This window comes from Lithobates pipiens, unplaced genomic scaffold, assembly GCF_037356315.1.
Source record: "Lithobates pipiens isolate NorthernLeopardFrog02 unplaced genomic scaffold, aLitPip1_a1.2 Scaffold_27, whole genome shotgun sequence".
Classification (NCBI taxonomy): Eukaryota; Metazoa; Chordata; class Amphibia; order Anura; family Ranidae; genus Lithobates; species Lithobates pipiens.
The window spans coordinates 190,173,569-190,199,397 of NW_027507788.1; the positions used below are offsets into that span (position 1 = coordinate 190,173,569).

Consider the following 25,829-nt stretch of genomic DNA (forward strand, 5'->3'; position numbering starts at 1 on the left):
AGACATTAATGGCTGTGTGTTGAGTTATTTTGATGGGACAGCAAATTTACACTGTTATACAAGCTATACAATCACTACTTTACATTGTAGCAAAGTGTATTTTCTTCAGTGTTGTCATTTGAAAAGATATAATAAAATATTTACAAAAATGTGAGGGGTGTACACACTTTTGTGAGATACTGTACATTGCAAAAATCCTTGAAAAAATTATTGTATTTGCTTGGGAGTTGTAATTTGCTTCAAGAAAATCCAAAATGTAATTCTTGGTGGGCTTGTTATGATGTTAAAGTGGAACAGCATGCATGTATGTATTTGAAGCAGGAAGGAGGCAAAAAGCATATGTACACTAAAGCCCTGTACACACGACCAGTTTTCCCATCAGAATAAACTCTGAGGCCGCGTACACACGGGCGGACTGTTCGCCCAACCGGCGACGACAGCGGCGACAGCGGCGACAGAAGACCGGGCCACCGCCTGTAAAAGAGCTACAAGAAGGCGCGGTGGCCCGGCAGAAGAACCGAAGAGGGGGACAAGACCCCCGAAGTCGGGAGAAGAGGCCGGCGGCGGGGAGGAAGAAAGCCGGACTCCTCCGCTAGCAAAAGAGCTACACACAGATAGCGGAGGAGTCCGGCGAGAAGACCCCCGAAGACGGAAGACCCCCGGAGCTGTGCAATAAAATATTTTTTCCCTGTGTTGTGTTTTTTTTTTGTACTTTATTTCACAGGTGAATGGGTAGGGGTATCCGGGGCCGGTATCCGGGGGCCCCCTTCTGAAAGGGGGCTCCCGGATTCCGATAAGCCCCCCGCCCGCAGACCCTGACAACCAACGGCCAGGGTTGTCGGGAAGAGGCCCTTGTCCTCATCAACATGGGGACAAGGTGCTTTGGGGTGGGGGGGCCGCGCGGCCCCCCTTCCCCAAGGCACCCCCCATGTTGAGGGCACGCGGCCTGGTACGGCTCAGGAGGGGGGGCGCGCTCGCTCGCCCCCCTTTCCTGGCCGGCCGGGTAGCGTGCTCGGACAAGGGTCTGGTGTGGACTTTGGGGGAACCCCCACGCCGATTTTTTTCGGCGTTGGGGTTCCCCTTTAAGCCCATTCCAGGCGGCGGAGCCCGCGACGTCTCCCTCGCGGGCCCCGCCTACCTGTACACGCGCTCGAAATGGGCGGATTTGCCTCCTCCTTACGTGGGCGAGTCCGTTCATTTCAAAAGTTGAGCGGACTGTTTGGCAAACAGTTCGCTGAAACAGTCCGCTCATGCAAATTTTGAGCGGACTGTTTGCCGAAACTGTTTGACGAACAAGGTTGGGCAAACAGTCCGCGCGTGTGTACGCGGCCTTAGCCCTTGTACACACGGTCGGAGAATCCGTCGAAATGTGTCCTATTGGACCGTGTCTTCGGATAATCCGACTGTGTGTGGTATGCATCGGACTGATTCCGTCTGAATATCCGTCGGACCCAATTTTCCAACTTGTTGGAAATATTTCCCGACCAACTGGTTCGATCGGACATACTCCGATCATGTGTAGAGAATTTTGATCAGACCAAGTGCCACGCATGCTCAGATCAAATTCCTACATCAAAGCTATTGGCTACTAGCCTGAACGTAGTCCCATCGTAACGAAATTACGCCATCACGTTCTGAATGATCGGATTTTTCGCCAACTTAGTCCGACCGTGTGTATGCAACAGTTTCGGACAAGATCCGACGGACAAAATCCGACGGATTTGGTTGTCGAAATCTCCGACCGTGTGTACAGGGGCTTAAGGTTTTTCCGACGGAGTTCCGACAAATTTCCGTGGAAACTATCTTGCGTACACACGATCACACCAAAGTCTGATCGCCAAGAACGCGGTAACGTACAGCACATACAACGTGACTAGAAAAAGGAAGTTCAATAGCCAGTAGCCAAGAGCTTCTGTCTCGTACTTGCTTCACAGCATACGTCGTTTTTGGTCCGTCGGAACAGCATACAGACAAGCGGTTTTCCCGATAGGAATTGGTTGTGTCGGAAATATTTAGAACATGTTCTATTTCTAGGTCCATCAAAATTTTTGGAAAAAAAAGTCAGATGAGACAGACTTTTTCTGTCGGACATTCCGCTTGTGTGTACGCGGCATTATCCGTCAAATAAGAGCAACTGCACAAAAGCAATTAGTACCTGCAAAGCGAATTGTAGCAAGTTTGGAAATGACTTCACTATAGTATGTGTTTTCAAAGTGGCCATCCTAGAAATGAAAGAAAAAAAAATGCTGATTAGTAAAAGTTGTATAAAATACAACACTCTAATGCCCCTGTACACATGATCAGAAAATCGTACAAAAATAAATTCAACGCCTGTAGACTGGCAAAAGTGCTTTATACTGACCCACAAAATGTCCATAGCCTCCAATTCTCAAGAAAAGGGGTTCAAGCTGTTGACCCGCTGGTACAGATGCCCTTCGACTTTGCACCGAATCAACTCGACACTTCCGGATACTTGCTGGCGTTGCTTGTCATCTAAAGGAACCTTACTTCACATTTGGTGGGCATGCCCCCCTGCGAGGAAGTTCTGGCAAAAGATCCTTGATTTGTACTGCAAACTTATGGCGACCTCCATCGCACCCTCTCCTGAGATGGCTCTGCTATCTCTGCTCCCGGGACCGCTTAAGTTAGTCAAGAAAGACGTTCTGCGTCACTTTTTGGCAGCTGCTAGAACGGTGTTGCCCAGACATTGGAAGTCAACGAGCATGCCTTCCCTGGGGGATTGGGCAATTGAAGTGGACCGAATTAAAACTTTGGAAAGAATGTTGTCGCAGGAAACGGGTAGGGAGGAACAATTCTCTAAGACCTGGACCTCATGGTCGATGTTTCGATATTCCTCAGAGTTTATCTCATGGGCCACAGAGGACTCTACCAATACACCTGTGTGATCATGTGGAATGTATATCTTTTGATCCCTACGCTCTTTACTGTCCTGACCCCTCTTTCCTCACTCTCTTCCCCCTTTCTTCCCTCCCCTATACAAGTTGCAGTAATACCCGATTACTTAAGTTATGACCTCTAGTCTCATTAGACCAGCATGGTGGCACATACAGAGCTTCCCCCCCCAGAGTGAACGTTGTCAGAATGAACACAATAGCCTTAGTCTACCTGTAATGAGTGGGCAACACCCGCTGAGAGGATAGTGGTGCACACACACCCACTTTAACTTAGACTAATCATGGTAGGACTACAGGCTCTCTTACCATACTACCTAAACCGAAGCTCAAAACAAACACTTTAACCTCGTGACAGTTCGACACCACTGTAGTACAGTGGATTTCTCTGTGGTTTCTTTTTTATGTTTATGTAACAATGTAAAACGAATATGTTGGAATATTCTGTATTTTTTTTTTCCCCCTCCTATCTTGCTTCTATATCTCAATAAAAATAAGATTGAATTAAAAATAAATTCAAATGGATCGTATGATAATCTGATCGTTAGTACACAGCTTTCGAGAGCCAATCATGACAATGCATGTTAAATAATCCAATGGGACAGGCACGACAATTTTTCACGTATCATACCAGATTGTACGATTTTCATTTTTCATTTAATCAATACAGTTGTCACATGAAAATACAATACAAATCCACTTAAACACATTACATCACTTCCAAATTTTTATTCCGTCTCATGAGAATTTTCGTTAGTAACCTCTTTCACTTTTGAGACTAGTATGAAAAAAAAAAATCGGACGATCATTTGTCTGATAATCTCATCATGTGTATGGAGCTTAAGGCCTCATGCTCATGGACGTATGAAAATATGCTGGGGGGGGGGGGGGGGGCACAGGGAAACTGAAAACGTTTTTTATCTTAATGCAAGTAATACATTAAGATAAAAAAACGTTTTTAGGCTTAGCGTCACTTAAATTTTTATTGCTGGTAATTCAGCGGGGAACTCTGCTGACAGCTGATGACTAATCAATTGTTATGGATATGGCAGCCACCCACTCCTTAACAACTTTAAGACCAGGCCTATTTTTAAACTTGTTGTTTACAAGTTAAAATCTTTTTTTTTTGCTAGAAAATTACTTAGAACCCCCAAACATTATATATTTTTTTCTAACACACTAGAGAATAAAATGGCGGTCATTTGCACAGGGGTCTTACAAGCGCACTTTTTTTGGGAAAAAATACATTTGTTTGAATTAAAAAATAAGACAACAGTAAAGTTAGCCCAATTTCTTTTTATATTGTGAAAGATAATGTTACGCTGAGTAAATTGATACCCAACATGTCACGCGTCAAAGTTGCACCCACTCGTGGAATGGCAACAAACTTTTACCCTTAAAAATCTCCATATACGACGTTTAAAAAATTCTACAGGTTGCATGTTTTGAGTTTCAGAGGAGGTCTAGGGCTAGAATTATTGATCTCGCTCTACCGATCACAGCAATACCTCACATGTGTGGTTTGAACACCGTTTTCATATGCGCCCACTACTCAGGTGTGCATTCGCTTCTGCATGCAAGCCCAGTGAGACATCGCACGTTTAAAATGAAAAAAAAAAATTTGAATGAATTTTACCTTTTAATTTTTATTTTTGCACTGTTCTTTTAAAAAAATTGTGTCACTTATTTCCTATTACAAGGGATGTAAACATCAAAGCATGACAGGACCTCTTAAATATGAGATCTGGGGTCAAAAAGACCTCAGATCTCATATTTAGACTGAAATGCAAAAAAAAAAAAAGTCTCTTTAAGAGCTATGGGTGGAAGTAACGTTTAGTAATGTTTAGTCGTCACTTCTGCCCTGTAATGGTCTGGACACGGGTGGGGGCCATCTTCCCCTCACTCATCTCCATACCACACACGGGAGCAGAGGCGATCACCTCCGCCGCTCCCGGAGCGCAGCAGGAGGGGGGGGGGGCTGTCTTGAAGGTGCCACAGAGACAACTTTTATCTGAAAGCCACCTGCCTGCTGAAGAAGAGGATACCAGGGTTATGGTAGCTAGCTGCTGCCATAACAATGACATCCCTCTTCAAACAGCCGATGTATAATGACGGCGGGCGTTCTGTAAGTGGTTAACAACCATGACAGTTACTAGTTGTTAACCAGTTCCCGACCAGCGCACGCCGTTGTACGCCAGCAGAATGGCATGGGCAGGCATATTGGCGTACAGGTACGTCCAATCTTTAATGCCACCCTGCCATCGCTACTGGTCGGGACCCCGTGAGTCTGGTCGCGGGTCCCGCGGACTCGATCGCCGCGAGCATACCCGCAATCGTCTCACGGGGCAGCTGAACAAGTGATGCTGATCTCTGCTCCATGTGATTGGAGCAGAGATCAGTGTTCACTAAATGAAAGCCCAGCCCCCAACAGTTAGTTACACACCCCTAGGAACACTTAACCCCTACACTGCCACCCACTGGTTAACCCCTTCACTGCCAGTGTCATTTACACAGGAATCACTGCATTTGTATAGCAGTGATTGCTGTATAAATGACAATGGTCCCAAAAATGTGTCAAAAATATCCGATGTGTCCGCCATAATGTTTCAGTCACAATAAAAATCGCTGATCGCCGCCATTACTAGTAAAAAAAAATGATTAATAAAAATGCCATAAAACTATCCCCTATTTTGTAAACGCTATAACTTTTGCACAAACCAATCAATAATCGCTTATTGAGATTTTTTTTACCAAAAATATGTAGAAGAATACGTATCCGTCTAAACTGAGGGAAAAAATTTTTTTTTATATATTTTTGGGGGATATTTATTATAACAAAAAGTAAAAAAAAATTAGTTTTTTCAAAATTGTCGCTCTATTTTTGTTTATAGCGCAAAAAATAAAAACCGCAGGAGTGATCTAATACCACCTAAAGAAAGCTCTATCTGTGGGAAAAAAAAGGACATCAATTTTGTTTAGGAGCCATGTCGCATGACCGTGCAATTGTCAGTTAAAGCAACGCAGTGCCGAATCGCAAATAGTGGTCTGGTCTTTGGCCAGCAAAATGGTCCGGGGCTGAAGAGGTTAAGGATGCCGGCAGCATAGCAACAAACTAGTGACAGCTTGTGGTAAGGATGCCAGCTACCGCTGACAGTAAATTACCACAAGCTTTCACTACTAAAATATTGCATGACTTTATAAAATAACGATTTTAGTAGTGTTTTTTAGTGAAAACTCAGATACGGCCCAATCACCAAAATGTGTCTACTACATTTACATCCTGTAACCATACAAAATGACATTTAGTACCTTCCTTTACTCTTACAGCAAATATTTCTAAAATAAACAATGATTTTTTAAAGCACTAAGGGCCGGTTCACACAGCGAGGCGATGCGAGGCGACACGACTCGCCTCGCCTCGCTCCCGCAAGTCGCCCCCGTTCTGTACAATGGAACCGTTCTGAGAGGAGCGACTCGAGTCGCTCCGACTCAGAAAAAAGGTTCCTGTACTACTTCTGGGCGACTTCGGGGGCGACTTGCATTGACTTCTATACAGAAGTCCTCTGCAAGTCGCCGCTGAGGTCCCCGCAGGTCGCGGCGAGGCAAGTCGGAGACGCCTCGCCGCGCCTCGCTGTGTGAACCGGCCCTTATAGATTCTAAATTGTTTTCTTTTGTATATTTTCTCAACACTTTTTGCTGTTTAGTTTATAGAAAGATTGTAGTAACATGGGTTATATATTTGCTTATATGTATTTTATTCTGTACCCTTTATGTAGCTAGTACACATCCACTTATTTGATTGCATCTTTTAATTGCATACAAATATTTTTTTAGCCAATGTGTATTTTTTAGATAACTAAAAATGTACCACTCTGAGAAACAATAACGTAACTTTTGTACAGAACTTGCCTGAAAAGACCAATTAGGTTTCATGCTTCACTCTTTGGAAAAAAATAAGGAATCTGATTGACCACTATGGGTAGGTTTTTAATTTAGGTAGAAAAGTTTCCTTTCCCCAGTTTTAATATAACTTACCTCGTAGAGAAATGCAAGCACAGCAAGGCCATTAGGCTTATCTACGGCCTCATCAAAGGTACTATATAACTCTGAGTTATAGTGCACAATGTGCAGCTGCAATGACAAGTGAGGCAGCATTAGTGTTAATCCATTATCATGAATTGCATGACATACATGAAGAATGATATGTAGCACTCACCTCTGCCATGTACCTCATTCCATCAATAGTATGCTCCGAGCCGCTAGTTTCCAGGTCAAGACCACCCCAGTGTAGGTGCATCTGTACTGCAGTGTACACATGGGGGAGCCCTTTCTTAATTTTCATTGACGATGGTAGTTGTATCTGCACTGAAACGAAAAACACAACCTTATCACGTACAGTCTTTGCTGATAACCCCTTTGTTCCCTAAGGGTAAAACAGATCTTAATGCCTAAGCCCAACTTTGCAACTTTGACATGTGTTAGTAAAACCATATATATCATCATAACGACTTTGTGCATCCAGGTAGAGTATACTTAGTTTTTTTTAGAACAAACTGGGCTTTTATTTGGTGGTAAATGGTAATATGTTAAAATGATATCTTCTTTTTTCCTGAAGCTACCATAACCTACCATCAAAGAATAACCCCAAATAAATTCTCCTGCTCCTGACGATGACAGTGACACCATATATGTGTATGTTAGTTGTTGTTTGTACCCATAGTACAGTCCAGAAACAATAGTGTGCATTTTGCGTACCTAAAACACACCGACACTGATACTAATTTAAAAAAATAAATAAATCCTGTCCAAAAATACTGACCTTTGACCTTGACCCAAACACTAACCCTGGGGCTGACCTAGGTATTTAAAAAAAAAATTCTTCACATACTTTTTTTTTTTTCTATCTCTGCAAAGACAGAGAAAGATACAGTGTATCTGTCTCGTCCATTCACAGAGACAGAAAACACGGAAGCGGGCCTCACAGTGACTGATCACTGTGATAGCCAATCAGAGACTATCATAGCAATCAGGTAACCCAGAAATGGACAATCTGATTCCTGATCGTTAGAACGGGGCCTGTGACTCTCGGGGGGAGACCATGATCTCTGTGCTGGGAGCTTGCCGTGCTGCGCACTCTCAGCACAAAGGGAGATACGCAAATATGCAGCACCATTGAAAAAAGCCCAGTCCAGTGGAGCCAAAATATTTGCGTACAGTCGGAGTGAAGGGGTTAAAACTGAACTTTAGAAATTATCTTTATTGCACACTTGTACATTGGTCCAGCTTGACACACTTGATGAACTGCTTGAGAAGATAACAATCACTGTTGAGGTCTCTGTTACCACAGTAATAGCAGCATTCTTTGTGCGGGCAGCTTCCCCTCTGCACACTGACCACAGTATGTCCCCAGGTTGCCACTGCTATCTTTCATAGAAATGCTTTGTATTTTTTTTTTAAGAATACATGGCATTCTCTGATTGGACAAAATTATATTTGTATAATTATTGCCTTTCCTCTTCACATTGTCCAATCAGAGAATGCCTTGTATGCATTGAAAAAGATGCAATGCATTCTGCGAATGGTGGCAGTGCCAAGCAAGCGACCACCTGTGGACACTGTGCAGAGGAAAAGCTACTTACACAGAACCCCATCAGGAGAAGAAACATCATACCGTGTTTCCACAAAAAAAGGCCTACCCTGATAATAAGGCCTAGTGGGATTTTAATAAAATAAGCTCTAGTTTAAGTTGGTTGTGCAATACTACAGTCCACTCTCCTGCACTAGTATATGTTTGTGCGGCGTGGCTTGGCGCTCAGCCGATCTCCTCTCAGCTGTCAGTGGGGAATCTTGGCCCTCCTCCCTGCATTGCTCAGAGCAGGAAAGACAGCTCGGGGTGGGCCATGGAAGTGCCAAGCAGGGCACTTCTCCTGGGTGTCAGCAGGGGATGTCGACCCCCCTCCCTCTGCACTAATCGTAGCCGTGGAAGATGGCTCAGGCGGGCCATTGAAGCGCCGAGCAGGGCTCAGCCCTCCTCTTCTCCCGGGTGTCAGAGGGGGATCTCGCCCCCTACTCCCTCTGCAGTGCTTGAAGCGGTGGAAGACAGCTCAGGCAGGCCATGAAAGAAGGTATTTGCAGGGTTTCATTGTAGAAACACAAACCTTTTGCATTATGAGATCCATAGAGGGGATTCCGGCATTTTGCAACCACTGGGAAGACAGCACATTGCATGGCAAGCTCTACCGGTGCTTATTTTCAGGGAAACATGGTAGAATTCATTGTAGTAATGCTGACTAATACAGTGATTATCAGCTTTCCCAGCTGCTCAACAGGTATGAGATATGCAAACTAATGCCGCGTACACACAACCGGACTTTTCGACAGACTAGGTCTGACGGAACGAAGCCGCCGGACAATTCGATCGTGTGTGGGTTTAACAATTTTTTCCCCCAGGTGAATGGGTGGGGTACATCGTACCCCATACTCATTCACATAGGGTGGGGACCGGAATCTGGGGGCTCAGGAGGAGGGGTGCTCGCTCGTCCCCACCCCCTTTCTTGACCAGCCGTGCTGCGTGCTCGGATAAGGGTCTGGTATGGACTTTGGGGGGACCTCCACGCCGTTTTTTCAGCATAAGGCCGCGTACACACGTGGCGGACTGTCTGGCCAACTTAGTCCGTCAGACAATCCGACGGACAGTCCATCATACTTTCGAATGAACGGACTTGCCCACACACGGCACTTTTTGAGCGGACTAATACGGCGGACTAAGTCCGCCATACAATCCGCCCTACTTTTGAAATGAACGGACTCGCCCACACACGCGGAGGAAAGTCCGCTCATTTCGAGCGCGTCTCCAGGTAGGCGGGGCCCGCGAAGGAGACGTCGCTGGCCCCGCCGCCTGGAATGGACTTAAAGGGGAACCCCAACGCCGAAAAAAATCGGCGTGGGGTCCCCCCCAAGTCCACAACAGACCCTTGTCCGAGCACGCTACCCGGCCGGCCAGGAAAGGGGGGCGAGCCGTACCAGGTCGCGTGCCCTCAACATGGGGGGGTGCCTTGGGGAAGGGGGGACCGCGCGCCCCCCCCCCACCCCAAAGCACCTTGTCCACATGTTGATGAGGACAAGGGCCTCTTCCCGACAACCCTGGCCGTTGGTTGTCGGGGTCTGCGGGCGGGGGGCTTATCGGAATCTGGGAGCCCCCTTTAATAAGGGGGCCCCCGGATACCGGCCCCCCACCCTATGTGAATGAGTATGGGGTACAATGTACCCCTACCCATTCACCTGTGAAAAAAAGTACAAAAAAAACACAACACAGGGTTAAAATATTTTATTGCACAGCTCCGGGGGTCTTCCGTCTTCGGGGGTCTTCTCGCCGGACTCCTCCGCTATCTTCTTGTAGCTCTTTTGCTAGCGGAGGAGTCCGGCTTTCTTCCGCGTCGCCGGCCTCTACTCCCGACTTCGAGGGTCTTGTCCCCCTCTTCGGTTCTTCTGCCGGGCCACCGCGCCTTCTTATAGCTCTTTTACCGGTTTACCCGGTCTTCTGTCGCCGCCGTCGCCTTCCGTTCTTCTTCTTCTTCTTCTTCTTCTCCAGGAGATGTTGCCTCGACGATCTCTCCGGCCGGAATGCCAGAGCCGCGCTGCGCGGCCACTTATATAGTGACAATGGGGCGGTGTCACATGGCTTTATGTCACATGGGTTGGTCACATGGTGACCCCGCCCCTTACGATGTCATAGTCCCCATGTGACATTAACCCATGTGACCAACCCATGTGACATAAAGCCATGTGACACCGCCCCATTGTCACTATATAAGTGGCCGCGCAGCGCGGCTCTGGCATTCCGGCCGGAGAGATCGTCGAGGCAACATCTCCTGGAGAAGAAGAAGAAGAAGAAGAAGAAGAACGGAAGGCGACGGCGGCGACGGCGGCGACAGAAGACCGGGCCACCGCCTGTAAAAGAGCTATAAGAAGGCACGGTGGCCCGGCAGAAGAACCAAAGAGGGGGACAAGACCCCCGAAGTCGGGAGAAGAGGCCGGCGGCGAGGAAGAAAGCCGGACTCCTCCGCTAGCAAAAGAGCTACAAGAAGATAGCGGAGGAGTCCGGCGAGAAGACCCCCGAAGACGGAAGACCCCTGGAGCTGTGCAATAAAATATTTTAACCCTGTGTTGTGTTTTTTTGTACATTTTTTCACAGGTGAATGGGTAGGGGTACATTGTACCCCATACTCATTCACATAGGGTGGGGGGCCGGTATCCGGGGGCCCCCTTTTTAAAGGGGGCTCCCGGATTCCGATAAGCCCCCCGCCCGCAGACCCCGACAACCAACGGCCAGGGTTGTCGGGAAGAGGCCCTTGTCCTCATCAACATGGGGACAAGGTGCTTTGGGGTGGGGGGGCCGCGCGGCCCCCCCTTCCCCAAGGCACCCCCCCATGTTAAGGGCACGCGGCCTGGTACGGCTCAGGAGGGGGGGTGCTCGCTCACCCCCCTTTCCTGGCCGGCCGGGTAGCGTGCTCAGACAAGGGTCTGTTGTGGACTTGGGGGGACCCCCACGCCGATTTTTTTTGGCGTTGGGGTTCGCCTTTAAGTCCATACCAGGCGGCGGGGCCAGTGACGTCTCCGTCGCGGGCCCCGCCTACCTGGATACCCGCTCGAAATGAGCGGACTTTTTCTCCGGGTGGGAAAAGTCCGCTCATTTCAAAAGTAGGGCGGACTGGCACACACACGGGCGGACTGTCTGCTGAAATGCGAGTCCGACAGACAGTCTTTCCAACATTCCGAAAGACATAGTCCGCCAGACTGTCCGCTGAAAAAGTCCGCTGAAGCCCACACACGAGCGGACTGTCCGCTGAAATGTGTTTCGGCGGACTAAGTTGGGCAGACAGTCCGCCCGTGTGTACGCGGCCTAAGAGTTCCCCTTTAAATCCATACCAGGTGACGGGGCTAGCGAGGTGTCAATCTCGCCGATGGAGACAGCGACATTGACTTCCTTCGCTAGTTCCGTCTACCTGGAGCCACGTTAAAAATGAACGGACTTTACTCCATATGTGGGCAAGTCTGTTCATTGTAAAAGTCTGCCGGACTAGCACACAGACGGGTGGATTGTCCGCTGGACTGCCGAGTTCGGCGGATGATTTTGAGTGAAGACTTCTTTCTAAGTCCGCTGGACTTTTGGGAAGAGAAAGTCAGGCGGAGCCCACACATGGCTGGATTGTCCAGTGGACTCAGGTCCACCGGACCAAGTCCACCGGATAGTCCGATCGTGTGTACACGGCATTAGTGGTGATGGGTGCCTGCGTGGACACACACAGTCTAAAAACATACTTGAGTGCGGTATTCTTACATCCAATTGCTTACTCTTTTTTTTTTTTACTTTTCTTTCCTATGTTACTTGTTTAATGGAAGCTTTTTCCTTCCTGTTTGATTTCTCTGATTGTGCATATACATTATTGTACCTATTTGTTAATTCCGTATGTATGGAATTTACAGGCTTTAATACTCCAGTGCTGTGTCAAATCTCTTTGTATAAGCTGTTTGTTGGACAGTACGTCGCCTCTGTATTGGCTTGACAGATGTAATTTGTGTGTGTATTTTTTTCAACAAATTAAGTTTAAAAAAAAGTATGCAATAAAGTTAAACTGTTAAATTGTTATTTGGAGCCACCCTTGAGAAATCTCTTCATTGCCTCCTTTCTTTTCTCTTGGCAGGTGTGTCTTAGGGTAAGGCTGCATAAGAAATCCTTTTAGGCCCCATTAAACTTACTCCTGTGTCAAAAACATTTATTTCATGTATAAAGAGGCAAGCACACGCCCTTAAAGCGGAGGCTCACCATAAAGTGGAGCTTCCGCACATTGGAACCCTCCCCCCCTCCGGCGCCACAATTGGCACCTTTCAGGGGGGAGGGGGGTGCAGGTACCTGTACAGTACAGGTATCTGCACCCACTTCCCGCGTAGATTCTGCAGAAGCTACGCTCCTTTCCGCAGAATCTACGCCCGTTTCCGAAGGTCCCCCGCTGCCTGCTGGGAAACACACGGATCCCAGAGACAGCGGGGACCATCCTTATTGCGCAGCGTGACTCGCGCATGCGCAGTAGGGAACCGGGAAATGAAGCCGCAAGGCTCCACTTCCTGATTCCCATACCCAAGATGGGGGCCGCAGCACCCGAGAGACGATCAAGAGATCAGCTTCGGGTGCCAACATCGCGGGCGCGCTGGGCGGGTAAGTGTCATTTTAAAAGTCAGCAGCTGCAGTATTTGTAGATGCTAGCTTTTGAAAAAAAAAACGGTGGACTCCCGCTTTAAAGGGGTTATAAAAGTTTGTTTTTTATTTTCTACATTAGTTCCTCTAAGCTAGTGCATTGTTGGTTCACTTACCTTTTCCTTCGATTTCCCTTCTAAATGTTTTTTTTCTTTGTCTGAATATCTCACTTACTGTTTCTCCTCAGTAAACTTCTCACCATCATCCGAGCTGGTGGTTAGTCAGCCAGAACAGCTTACTGAACAGCTTAGTGAGAAATTCAGACAAAGAAAACAAAGAAAAAAAACATTTATAAGGGAAATCGAAGGAAAAGGTAAGTGAACCAACAATGCACTAGCTTAAAGGAACCTATTTAGAAAATAAAAATCGAACCTTTACAACCCCTTTAAGTCTCAAAGAGCAGGAGAAACAATGTTGCCTTTAGCTGCCAAAGGTGCATGTAAATGTTGCCAACAGAAATAGAGAAAATGTGTAAATACCTAAACCAAGGAAGATGCCTGCTGAGGTTCAGCATCTTCTTTGGTCTAGGCATTTACAAATTTTCTCTATTTCTTTAGGCAATTTGTAAATGTCTAGACCAAGGAAGATGCCCAACCTCAGCAGGCATCTTCAACATTTTCTGCTAATATGCAATTCTCTCTCCAGAGGCATAAGTAGGCACATTTGTGAATTGAGACCATGCATGTTTGTACAATAATTTTAGAAAACTGGTTCAACACCAAAGTCAACTCAGCAGTTAACAGAAAGTTATAAAAATAGTATTGCCAGAATTTATTAACTCTTGTCATTGATCTGGTAAAGAAAGTATGTAAGCAGACCTGTCTCTATGAATACTGAACACTCCAAATTAAAATCATGTAGAGTCACCATTAAGTTTGCTCTCTGAACACATTACCACCCCTGACAGCTAGACATGTGCACCGTCAATAAATTTGTTTTGCTTCATTACATTTTGTATTTGAATTAATTCACATTTCGTAACTTGTGTCCGAAATTCAATTCGGATTCGTATGTTAACTTTTCGTGACAATTACGAATGTTCGTTATGATGAATTTATCATTATGAGGGCTTCCACCATCCCTGTGCTGTGCTGACTTCCTGGGTTTTTTAACTTTATCATAACGAATAATCGTAATTAACAAACATTCTTATTTTGTCTGATTCTGAATCTCCCATCGACTACCAGTACCAGTCTCCCACTCCCATATTAAAAAAGGTCATTTTCCCAACCCTCACTCAGCAGCAGAAGAAAACCTCTGAGGCCGCGTACACACGGGCGGACTGTTCGCCCAACTTTGTCCGCTGAACAGTGTTTGGGCGGACAGTCCGCTCGTGTGTGGGCTTTCAGCGGACAGTTTCAGCGGACAGTTTGACGGACAAGGTTTTTCGGAATTTCCGAAAAACTGTCCGCTGAAACCTTGTTTCAGCGAACAGTCCGCTCGTGTGTAGGCTTGTTCGTCAAACAAAGTTCCGCGCATGCTCAGAAAGGATTTTCACGCCGAAAGTTATAATGCAGTGTATAGGACGTCGTATTTTTCGTCCCGTCGTACGTGCCGTTCACGTCATCGCGCACGGTTTCAGCAAACTGTTCGTCCGTCGTGTGTGGCCATGTCCGTCCATGCTAAGTTTGAGCGGACTGTTTGCCGAAACTGTTTGACGGACAAAGTTGGGCGAACAGTCCCCGCGTGTGTACGCGGCCTGATTGTTCAACAAAACACCAGTCACGTTTCCGTTGTAATGGAATTTGGATCCAAAATTTGTAAACGAAATGTTGTCTTTCGTACAAAATTTGGAAACATAGAAATTCGTATTTCGGATCCTCCCGAATGTACGAATTTATGGAAATCTGTATGAATTTTCGATTCGTAGAAAACTCACTCACACATGTCTACTGACAGCTATTATTTTAATCGAGGTTGAACAGCTGTCTTTTTAAAATACTAAATACAAGTGATGATTACACTCATAGAGAGAATACAAAGCATCAGAAGCATGTGTCATTGAAGTGGCATCCCTGGGCATTTGGAACACTTACCTATTAATAGCCAGATATAACCTAAATGTTGTATTTAGAGTTCATGCTAATACCCACAAAGCCATGCCTGCCCACTGCACATGGGTATGTACTGACATTTTTAGCTACACTATACCAAAGCGTTGTAGACAATTGACGGGATCAGAATTGCATGCCAAGCACCCTTTTTGTTACTTTTTTTTTCAAAAAGTTTATAGGAATACTATACATGAATGTATTCTGTGATATTGAATTTAGTGCATATATACTATATTTATGAACTATTTTAAAAAAATCACACTGACAGCTTAATCCTTTTAGTCAATGTTTTACTTTGGGTGGCGTTATCATGCAAGCCCTTAAAATATATATTTGGCTGGTTAAAAACAAAACCGCTTGTACTTTGCCATCATTGTACCTTTTAAGCAAATAGTGTTCCTTTTAAACAAATAGTAAGAGTTTTGTTGTCCGCTGCTTACAATTTTGGCAGGATCAGATGACTTTGGCAAAGGATTTGGGGGGTCACCATCATGCGAAATTTTAGTCAATATTTTTCAGGGACAAGGAAAGGGTGTGGTTTCAGGTGTCTGTCACAAATATGCAATATCGGTTGTTAAAGACTGAGTCCTGACATATACACTATACAAAGTAGAAGCTTCTGTTCTCTGGTCAAAATCATATCAATTAGCTGCTGCATGTGCCTAATGTTGAATGTGCCCAAGATAAAAATTCACCAGGGTGAAGGCAGTGCCCGTCTATTCGGAATTTGACCAAAGTTGAGCACAAGGTGCAATAGCTCTGGGGAGGCTGTATATTGAATGTGTTCTACATAGATATACAGTATATAGAGATTGTCTGCTCATAATTGCTATACTCTGCACACTGCTCGTTGTCTCAGTGGATAATCCTGTTTGAGTTCCTTTGGTGAACTTTAGTTGCTGACTTACCTGAATGACCATTATTGGTGATTGGGAAATCTCCATGCAGTGGCCCATCATACCCTTCAAGTTCAAATAAGGACATTTCACTGTTGTGCACAACTTTCTTTTTTTGGATGTCAATGGGAGATTGGTGTTTTTCTCCACATAGCACATACTTTTTTGGCCAGTTTGCTTCATCCACCTCTCCTTCTGTCAAAGGATTATAAAATATACAGTTAATTAGAATCATAACCTGTGTATGTTAAATTAAATTATATTATGATTATGCATATGTTTACTTCAATAAACCTTTCTTTGGATAAAAAAAAAAAATTATATTATGATAAATAGCTGAACTACTGTACTATTCTACTGTAAAAGCTGTCTGCCTCCATGAGGTAAGTGCCCACAGGAAGGTGCTATAGTGATTAGTGGAGTATATATTATGGTCATATGTTTGTGCTGGTCAGCTTAGCTCTGAGGAAGGTGGTACACCTCTAAAACAAAGAAATAGAAAAGCGACGGCAGAAAAAGACTGAGTAGTCCATTGAGTCTGACCATTTTATTTATTTATTAATTGGGGTTTTTTTTGGTATTTTTTGGGGGTTTTTTTCATTAACATTGTTTTCTGACTATAGATCTATGTTTATCGCAAGCAAGTTTGAAGCCATTTACTGTTGATTGTTTCATTACCTCTGTTGGTAGTTTATTCCAATCAGCAACTACCCTTTCAATAAAATAATACTTTCAAAAGCCCCATACACACGGTCGGACTTGTACAAACTTTTCCGTGGACTTTTGTACAAAGTGTGTTGTCCACAAGTTTGTATTGCATACACACGGTCGGACTTTTTGACAACAAACACGAACGTGGTGACGTCACAACGTACTGACGCCGCTTCAAAAGAGGACGTTCAATGACTCCAGCGCCACCTTTGGTCAACTTCTGTATTGTAGTCTGATCGTTTGCAATGGTTCTGAGCATGCGTGTTTGTACCTTGTACAAAAGTCCGATGCTTTTGCATACACACGGTAGGACTTTGCTCCATCGGACTTCTGTTGTCAAAAAGTTTGTCCGTTCGCAGAGCCAACAAAAGTCCGATGAAAACAGAAAAAGTTTGTCCGATGGAGCGTACACACAGTCGGATGTTGCTCCAAAACAGCTAATTTGCATGTTTGTTGTCAAAAAGTCCGACCGTGTGTACGGGCCTTAAGAGTTGTTTTGAACTTTCTTCCATTTAGTTTGAGGTCTTGTCCGTGTGTTCTTGATTTTGGTTAAATATTGAAAAGACTGCCTTCCTGAACCTTATTCACCCCCTTGATGTATGTGAAGGTTTCAGTCATGTCTCCCCTTTCCCTTCTTTTTCTTACAGACTGTACATATTAAGTTCCTGAAGTCACTCTCCCACAACTTTCAGCATTTTTGTTACCCGTCTCTGGACTCATTCTATCTTATCAATATTTTTCTGTAAGTGAGGTCTCCAGAACTGGACACAGTATTCTAAATGAGGTCTCACTAAAGATCTATACAGGTGAATCAGGACCTTCTTTCTCCTGCTGGTGATGCATCCTAGTATTCGTTTCACTTTTCCTACTGCCTGTTCATACTGATTGCTTATTTTACAATCATCTGTAGTGCTGGCAAACACTGTACCCCCAATTGTTATACTCTCTCAGAGAGAGTTCTCTAGGTGCGTTATTTTACATTAGAAATATTGAACTGCAGTCTCCACTGCTTTGACCAATCTTCCAGCAATGCCAAATCATGTTCCATGTTACAGACACCTCCGGGCATATCAACCCTATTACACACATTTGTGTCTTCAGCAAAAAGACATACCTTGCCCAACAAATCTTTAGTTCTATCACTTACATATAGGTTAAATAGAACAGGACCCAATACGGAGCATTGTGGTACACTACTAGTGACTGCTCTCTGTTCTGAGTGAACGCCATTTACAACCACACTCTGGTATCTATCCTTTAGCCAACTGCATATCCACTGAACCACCCAAGGGTTAAGTCCTAGTTTGTACAACTTTTGTATTAGATCATTATGTGGAACTGCATCAAATGCCTTGCTGAAATCAAGAAATGCTATGTCCGCAGTACCAGCCGAATCCAATACACTCGTAATATAGTAAAAAAAATCAATCAGATAAGTCTGACATGATCTGCCCTCAGTAAAGCCATGTTGCTTAGGGAACAGCAAGCTATGTATGTTAGGTGATCAATGATCCTTCTTTTCAGGAGTGATTCCATTAACTTGACTACAATTGATGTTAAACTCACTGGCCTGTAATTGCCAGCTTCTACCTTGCTATCCTTCTTGTGGATAGGTACAATATTAGCTGTTTGGCAGTCGAGTCATTGATGGTCCAACAACTATATTGTGAAGTTCTCTTAGAACTCTGGGATGAATACCATCAGAACCCATTGCTTTTTTTTTAGCTTTAATCAAGCCAGTTCCTCTGCTACCTCTGTCTCCAGAAATCCTGAAATTAATTGTCACTACTAGAACCAATATGATTCTCCAACTTGTTATCATTAGTACAATTTATTTCTGAGAAGACTGAACAGAAGTAATCCCTCAACATATGTGTTGTACCTAGTTTTAATTTAGTGATCCCATTGTGTTATTTACTTTTATTACTAGTGTACCTGAAAAAGGTTTTATCTCCTTTCTTAATAGTCTTAGCAATTCCCTCCTCTTTCTGTGCTTTGGCAACACTGATAATGTAGACAGAAGATATATATAGACAAAGGCTAGTGGTCATATTTATCTATATGTTGAAAAAGGTGCCACATCCCAGTTAAAGATTATTCAAGAGTCCAGTGCAGGAATCTCGTGACTTGATAAGCAATACCATGATGCTGACATGTTTTTGCTGAAATGTGGAAATTTCTAAAAATGAACTGAAAGGTTGGAGTAAAATGGCAGGAGTAGTAATCAGTGGGCACTATTACAGTCTACCAGGCAACTAGATAACATGTCAGGCAAGTTAGTAAGACTAAACAGAAGGAAAAAACAATATGGTTCACTAAAGAGGTAAGGAAAAAATAGCATATAGAAAATTCAAGGAAACAGGAGGTGTAGCTGACAGAGAGGAGTATAAAAATAGACAAAAGGAGGCCAAACACATTATCAGTGTTCAAGAGAAAGGGGAAATTGAAGAAAAGGGACTGGAGGGCAACCAACCCCGGGACTTTTTTGACAGCACCAGATATACTTAAACCATAGGTAAAATCATTGAAATTTTTATTTCGTGTACAAAAAACATTTTTTCAAACAGACTAGACAATTACATCCATTTAACATACAAAGTACAAAGTGCAGATATACAGAAGTTGGTATATGAGCCTACAAGACTCCATCAGTTACCACATTCACATATGACTTAGACTGCATTGTTTCTTTCCTACATGTTTCGCTCTTCAGAGCTTCCTCAGGACAATTGCAGCATACAGCACTCAATAAAAAACTGAAATTATAAAAAAAAAATTATTTTAATACAAATACACAATTTTTTGTACACACAGAGAACCCCAAAAGGGGCATGAGAGGTGTCCACCTAGGTTGACATATCTGATTCAATCATTCTAGTAGTGGATTCACTCAAGTCCAACAAATTGGTTCAAGAGTAGCGAAACCATCACCCTTAAGGAGTTAAAACATAAGAACATAATTTACGTATCAATGTTGGATAAACAGATAAGTTATTAGAAAGGGAACAATTAAACCATTCTCATGAATGGCATCCCCAGATTCAGTACATAAAGTATATAGTATAATTCTCCTTTATGGAGATTGCAGACAGGGTTGTGAGGAATCAAACTTAAAATAAAAAATAAAAAATAAAATAAAATGAAAAATGAAATAAACTGGACTAAAAAATATACGCAATGCTGAGACAAAAAAAAAAAAAAAACATCTTACCCCATATATCTGGTAAATTAATTTGATTATCTGTCGTTGTTTTCACATATTATATATATCAATTGGTGCTTAAATGAGGACAAATAGTCTTCTCCTCTTTTATCATCAGGCAAGCGGACCACGATGAAAGCCCCTTTAGGGATCCCCCCTTCCTACCCCCAAAGGATCTGCAGAGGCACGAGAAACATATATAAGATATATCTAGGCCATTTGAATATACTTACCAAATGGCACAATCAATGTTATAAACGTAAACGTCGTAAACGTAGTTACTGTTTTGGTATTACCAGGTACGTTTATAACATTGATTGTGCCATTTGGTAAGTATATTCAAATGGCCTAGATATATCTTATATATGTTTCTCGTGCCTCTGCAGATCCTTTGGGGGTAGGAAGGGGGGATCCCTAAAGGGGCTTTCATCGTGGTCCGCTTGCCTGATGATAAAAGAGGAGAAGACTATTTGTCCTCATTTAAGCACCAATTGATATATATAATATGTGAAAACAACGACAGATAATCAAATTAATTTACCAGATATATGGGGTAAGATGTTTTTTTTTTTTTGTTTGTCCCAGCATTGTGTATATTTTTTAGTCCAGTTTATTTCATTTTTCATTTTATTTTATTTTTTATTTTTTATTTTGAGTTTGATTCCTCACAACCCTGTCTGCAATCTCCATAAAGGAGAATTATACTATATACTTTATGTACTGAATCTGGGGATGCCATTCATGAGAATGGTTTAATTGTTCCCTTTCTAATAACTTATCTGTTTATCCAACATTGATACGTAAATTATGTCCTTATGTTTTAACTCCTTAAGGGTGATGGTTTCGCTACTCTTGAACCAATTTGTTGGACTTGAGTGAATCCACCACTAGAATGATTGAATCAGATGTGTCAACCTAGGTGGACACCTCTCATGCCCCTTTTGGGGTTCTCTGTGTGTACAAAAAATTGTGTATTTGTATTAAAATAATTTTTTTTGTATAATTTCTGTTTTTTATTGATTGCTGTATGCTGCAATTGTCCTGAGGAAGCTCTGAAGAGCGAAACATGTAGGAAAGAAACAATGCAGTCTAAGTCATATGTGAATGTGGTAACTGATGGAGTCTTGTAGGCTCATATACCAACTTCTGTATATCTGCACTTTGTACTTTGTATGTTAAATGGATGTAATTGTCTAGTCTGTTTGAAAAAATGTTTTTTGTACACGAAATAAAAATTTCAATGATTTTACCTATGGTTTAAGTATATCTGGTGCCGTCAAAAAAGTCCCGGGGTTGGTTGCCCTCCAGTCCCTTTTCTTCAATTTCCCCTTTCTCTTGAACACTGATAATGTGTTTGGCCTCCTTTTGTCTATTTTTATACTCCTCTCTGTCAGCTACACCTCCTGTTTCCTTGAATTTTCTATATGCTATTTTTTCCTTACCTCTTTAGTGAACCATATTGTTTTTTCCTTCTGTTTAGTCTTACTAACTTGCCTGACATGTTATCTAGTTGCCTGGTAGACTGTAATAGTGCCCACTGATTACTACTCCTGCCATTTTACTCCAACCTTTCAGTTCATTTTTAGAAATTTCCACATTTCAGCAAAAACATGTCAGCATCATGGTATTGCTTATCAAGTCACGAGATTCCTGCACTGGATAGTGTCTTATGGTTTGTAAGACTCTTATACGTTCAACTTTTGTGAGTATCCATTTTGTCATAATTTACATTTCAACACAATAAATCTTTGATAATGCACTAGGCATTTACACCCTCCTGTGTGTTTTCTTTATAGTTGTCCACTTGATTTCTAAGTCTGGAGAGGGATCAACTGAGCATACTCACAGACAGCATCCAGACAAATGTCCATCTATTGCCAATTATGGTCTGTTCCATATTCAGACTTTGGCAGAACTCTGAGCACTGGAGGTGTGTTTTATAAAACATCTAACAAGTTCCTGCTCCTGCCCCCTTTCCTCCAAATCCCCCCTCCCTTTGACAATGGAAAGGGGTTCTTCTCAACGCCCCCGCTGTCACTTTTTGAAAACAGCGTGGCCATGCAGGGCTCTGCCCACACAGTTGTACTATTCATTTATTCACAGATCCTTGTGAATCAATAAACTACAAGTACCATATTCCAGATGGCAGATGGACTTGTAGTTTCTATGGTTTTTGGGGGGGGGGGGTGCTGATGAGTGCTCTCGTAGTACATTGACATGTCCTCCCTCTTTCAAACAGATAGCCTGTACAAGAGCCCACATTACACCTGTGATCTACTGATTGTGGGTGCAATGCTTTCCAGACTTCTTCAGGAAAAGTTCATAAATGCACATTTTTTTCTCTGTGTTTATTATTTTTTCTACAAAGGTGAACTTATCCTTTAAACCCAAAAACAAACATTTATCATATTTCAGCTTAACAATTCTTAGGTATGTTGGCTGCAGTTGTTTTCTTTTTTAGGTTCCTTTGCCTTAAAGAAGAACTATAGGCAAAACTTTTTTCCATTTTGAATAGAATAAGGGAGCATTATAATCCCTGTCAGATTTTTTTTTTTTTTTTGCTATTCCCTTCACTTTCTGTCCCATAACCAAACAGAAAGTCAGAGGAAATCCCTGCAAATGAAGGGAATTCCTTGGGGACCCCCAGGTCACCAGAATTAGTGTCCCCACTGGAAGATTTCCCCTCTATTACTTTTCTGGGGACAACCCAAATTTTAGGATTTTCGTCCGCTGACATCCACAGAAGAAACTGGAGGGTCCAATCAGGTCGGCCTGAAAAACTGACAGACGGACCTGATCGGTCAGCCAGTGTGAAACGGGACTTGCACTCTCCTCCCCAATCCTTCTATATTGGTTACACCTTACACGTATGATATATAACTACAATGCCCTGTGATGATAAATCTGACCTATATCTAGCTATAGAGCCTTGGCAATAACAATGACCTGTAAAAATATGTAAGTGGATACTTATAAAATACACAATCTGCCAATTTCTACTGATACATCTGTGACTTTTGTTAAATTTTATAAATAAAGAATTTGAAAAAAAATTCTATAAAATCTCTGGAGATGCCCAACACTTTTTTTTCACTTCTGGTCAGATGTATTGAGCATGGTTAACATGTTTTTTCACACCAGATTTCTTCTAGATCCTAAATTGTACCTGCGTAGCTTAATGGATGACGTGTTGATTCTGCTCATGGTGTGGTCACCAGTACACAGGACAGTGTTTCGATGTGGATGGGGGAATAGCTACCAATGAGCTATTGTATTCTGCCATAAAAGGGGTTGTCCAGCTAAATTTCAAAAACTGTGGAGGGATTGACTAAAAGTCCCTGGTCTACCCCACTCTCATTAATTACTAATAGACTACTATCCCAAAATAGCTTGACCTCTTTTGTTTGTTACTTCCTGGCACCCCTTGGGTTGTCTGCACTAGTTGGGGTGATAGACCTCTTCATAGCTTCTTTGTTGTTGTGCTACATCTGCTCTCACAGATATATATTTTTTTATATGACAGTTGCTAAAGGAATAGGAGCATATCCTGTCAATATATATAATATACCGTGTTTACTAATCAATGGACAACAAATGAAGGCTAATGTATGTTTCCGAGAAGTTACATATCGTTATAGTTTTTGTATTTTTTTTATTTTTTTTTATTTTTTTTGTGGTTGGGAGGAGGAGAAGCGAGGGAAGGTGACTAAACCATACTAGTCACTGGTTTGTTAGTGCACTACAAAAAATGTACCCGGTTTAAAAAAATATAACTCAATTGAATTAGACACTTATTGTGGACAATCATTTTCACTGGATTGAATGTAATGATATTAACAAACAAGTGTACGATCGAAAGTATATTCACTGAAATTAATATTTCCAAAAAGTTTAATTGGCTCCAAATAAGACATAAAATCAATGTGTGTGATCTGTGTGTGAGATCAGTTTTAGATCCAGCAAGCGAAGAGAGACTCAACAGGAACAGGCTTTCTCACCGCTGAGATAAACAGAGATTTAAACTTATGCTGGCAACTATTTTTTTTTCATTGGAAAGGCACAAAAGCATGATCACCCAAAGATGCAGGTTAATGTTAATAGGGTATGGCCAGATACCTCAAAATCCTCTATATAACAGTAAGCCCTTGTACACACGGTCGGAGAATCCGTCGGAATGTGTCCTATCGGACCGTATCGTTGGATAATCCGACTGTGTGTGGTATGCATCGGACTGATTCCGTCGGAATATCCGTCGGACCCAATTTTCCAACATGTTGGAAATATTTCCCGACCAACTGGTTCGATCGGACATACTCCGATCATGTGTAGAGAATTTTGATCGGACCAAGTGCCACGCATGCTCAGATCAAATTCCTACATCAAAGCTATTGGCTACTAGCCTGAACGTAGTCCCATCGTAACGAAATTACGTCATCACGTTCTGAATGATCGGATTTATCGACAACTTAGTCCGACCGTGTGTATGCAACAGTTTCGGACAAGATCCGACGGACAAAATCCGATGGATTTGGTTGTCGAAATCTCCGACCATGTGTACAGGGGCTAAGACATCTGTTAAAAAGCAAAAGCAGTAAAACATAAATGGAAAAATTAGAAAGGACAATTGATCAATATGTGTTATTAATATTGAAAACAATTTAATACAAACTTGGTATATGAGTCCTAGTATATGCTACTCTTTTCTGTTCTATGCAATCCCATTTGACAGATCTGACAATTAAGAATTAATGCTTTTTGTCAATCCCATACTATAATAACATATCGGTTTACTCATTATCATTAGACAGTATAAATACAATGTTAAACATCAATACACTATAGAATAACAAGGTTATGATTTTTCATAGTTACCCTATAAATGATATAGAAAGAACCCAACAAAAAGTTACAGACTTATTTGCGTTATTCTCACATAGGTCTTACCTTGGTATGTCCATTCCACTACATGGGAGTGACAAATGAAGAATAGAGAGAGAAGTATATAGAAGCTGAGCTGCATGGAGCATCTCATGGCTGGCATAGTGTGTGTGTGTGTGTCTCGTAGGACGGTGACCTGGCTTATATTCTACGGCTCTGTATGTGTAAATACCAATTTAAAAGTCTGCAAACGATGATTCTCCCTCCCACTCTACAAATAGGCCAGCCCCCACCCACCCACTCCTCTCGTCTATTTACCTAGATAGAGGAAAGAGAGTTCATATAAATCGCAGATCTACCCATAAGAGGCTTTAATTGATTGACACACAGAAGCTGGTTAGGTTTTATTAGCCTGGTTTATGAAGTCGGTGTCACCACCCCACCCTGTGCTGTGTTCTTAACCTACCTGGGAATCACTGGTCTAATGCCTACTTTATGTGCACAGCTCCCAAGTCAAGCCCCAAAACATACAAAATCTGCCAAACTGTTACAACAGTTACTGGAACTAACAAAAATAGAACCGCTGGAGCAAAATGTACCTTTGGCACAATATTAAGAGATGTGTAGTTGTAGTGGCAAAAAAGAGGACATAAATATGATGCAAGTGTAACACAGGGTATTGTTACTAACTGAAAAACTCTTTTCCTTCCAGTAAAAGCTTTGCCTTGTTTAGCTACTGACTGACTTAATGCTGGAGCGCTCGGGGAGATGTAGTCTAGAGGAGAATCCGAGCCACAACCATCACTGGGAAGAAACTACAATACCCATGTACACCTAAAAGCAGGAGGGGTCACATAAAAAGGAAAGCCAGGAAAGAGCGGTGCAGTTGGGGAGTGCACCAACCGGAGTAGGAAGAGGAAA

At 42.9% G+C, this 25,829-nt stretch overlaps 1 protein-coding gene across 1 annotated transcript in view; it reads right to left on the bottom strand.

The window, feature by feature from the left end:
- The window catches only part of CA6 (carbonic anhydrase 6), a 38,958-nt gene extending 13,838 nt beyond the window's left edge, over positions 1 to 25,120 (bottom strand). Inside the window, exons 1-5 of the mRNA XM_077458057.1 lie at positions 24,975 to 25,120; positions 16,130 to 16,312; positions 7,129 to 7,277; positions 6,948 to 7,043; positions 2,156 to 2,222 (exon numbers count right to left, since the gene is read on the bottom strand). Coding sequence (XP_077314183.1) covers positions 2,156 to 2,222; positions 6,948 to 7,043; positions 7,129 to 7,277; positions 16,130 to 16,312; positions 24,975 to 25,071 — 592 coding nt within the window. The 5' untranslated portion in view covers positions 25,072 to 25,120. The remainder of the gene's footprint in view (positions 1 to 2,155; positions 2,223 to 6,947; positions 7,044 to 7,128; positions 7,278 to 16,129; positions 16,313 to 24,974) is intronic.
- Between the last annotated feature and the right edge of the window lie 709 nt (positions 25,121 to 25,829).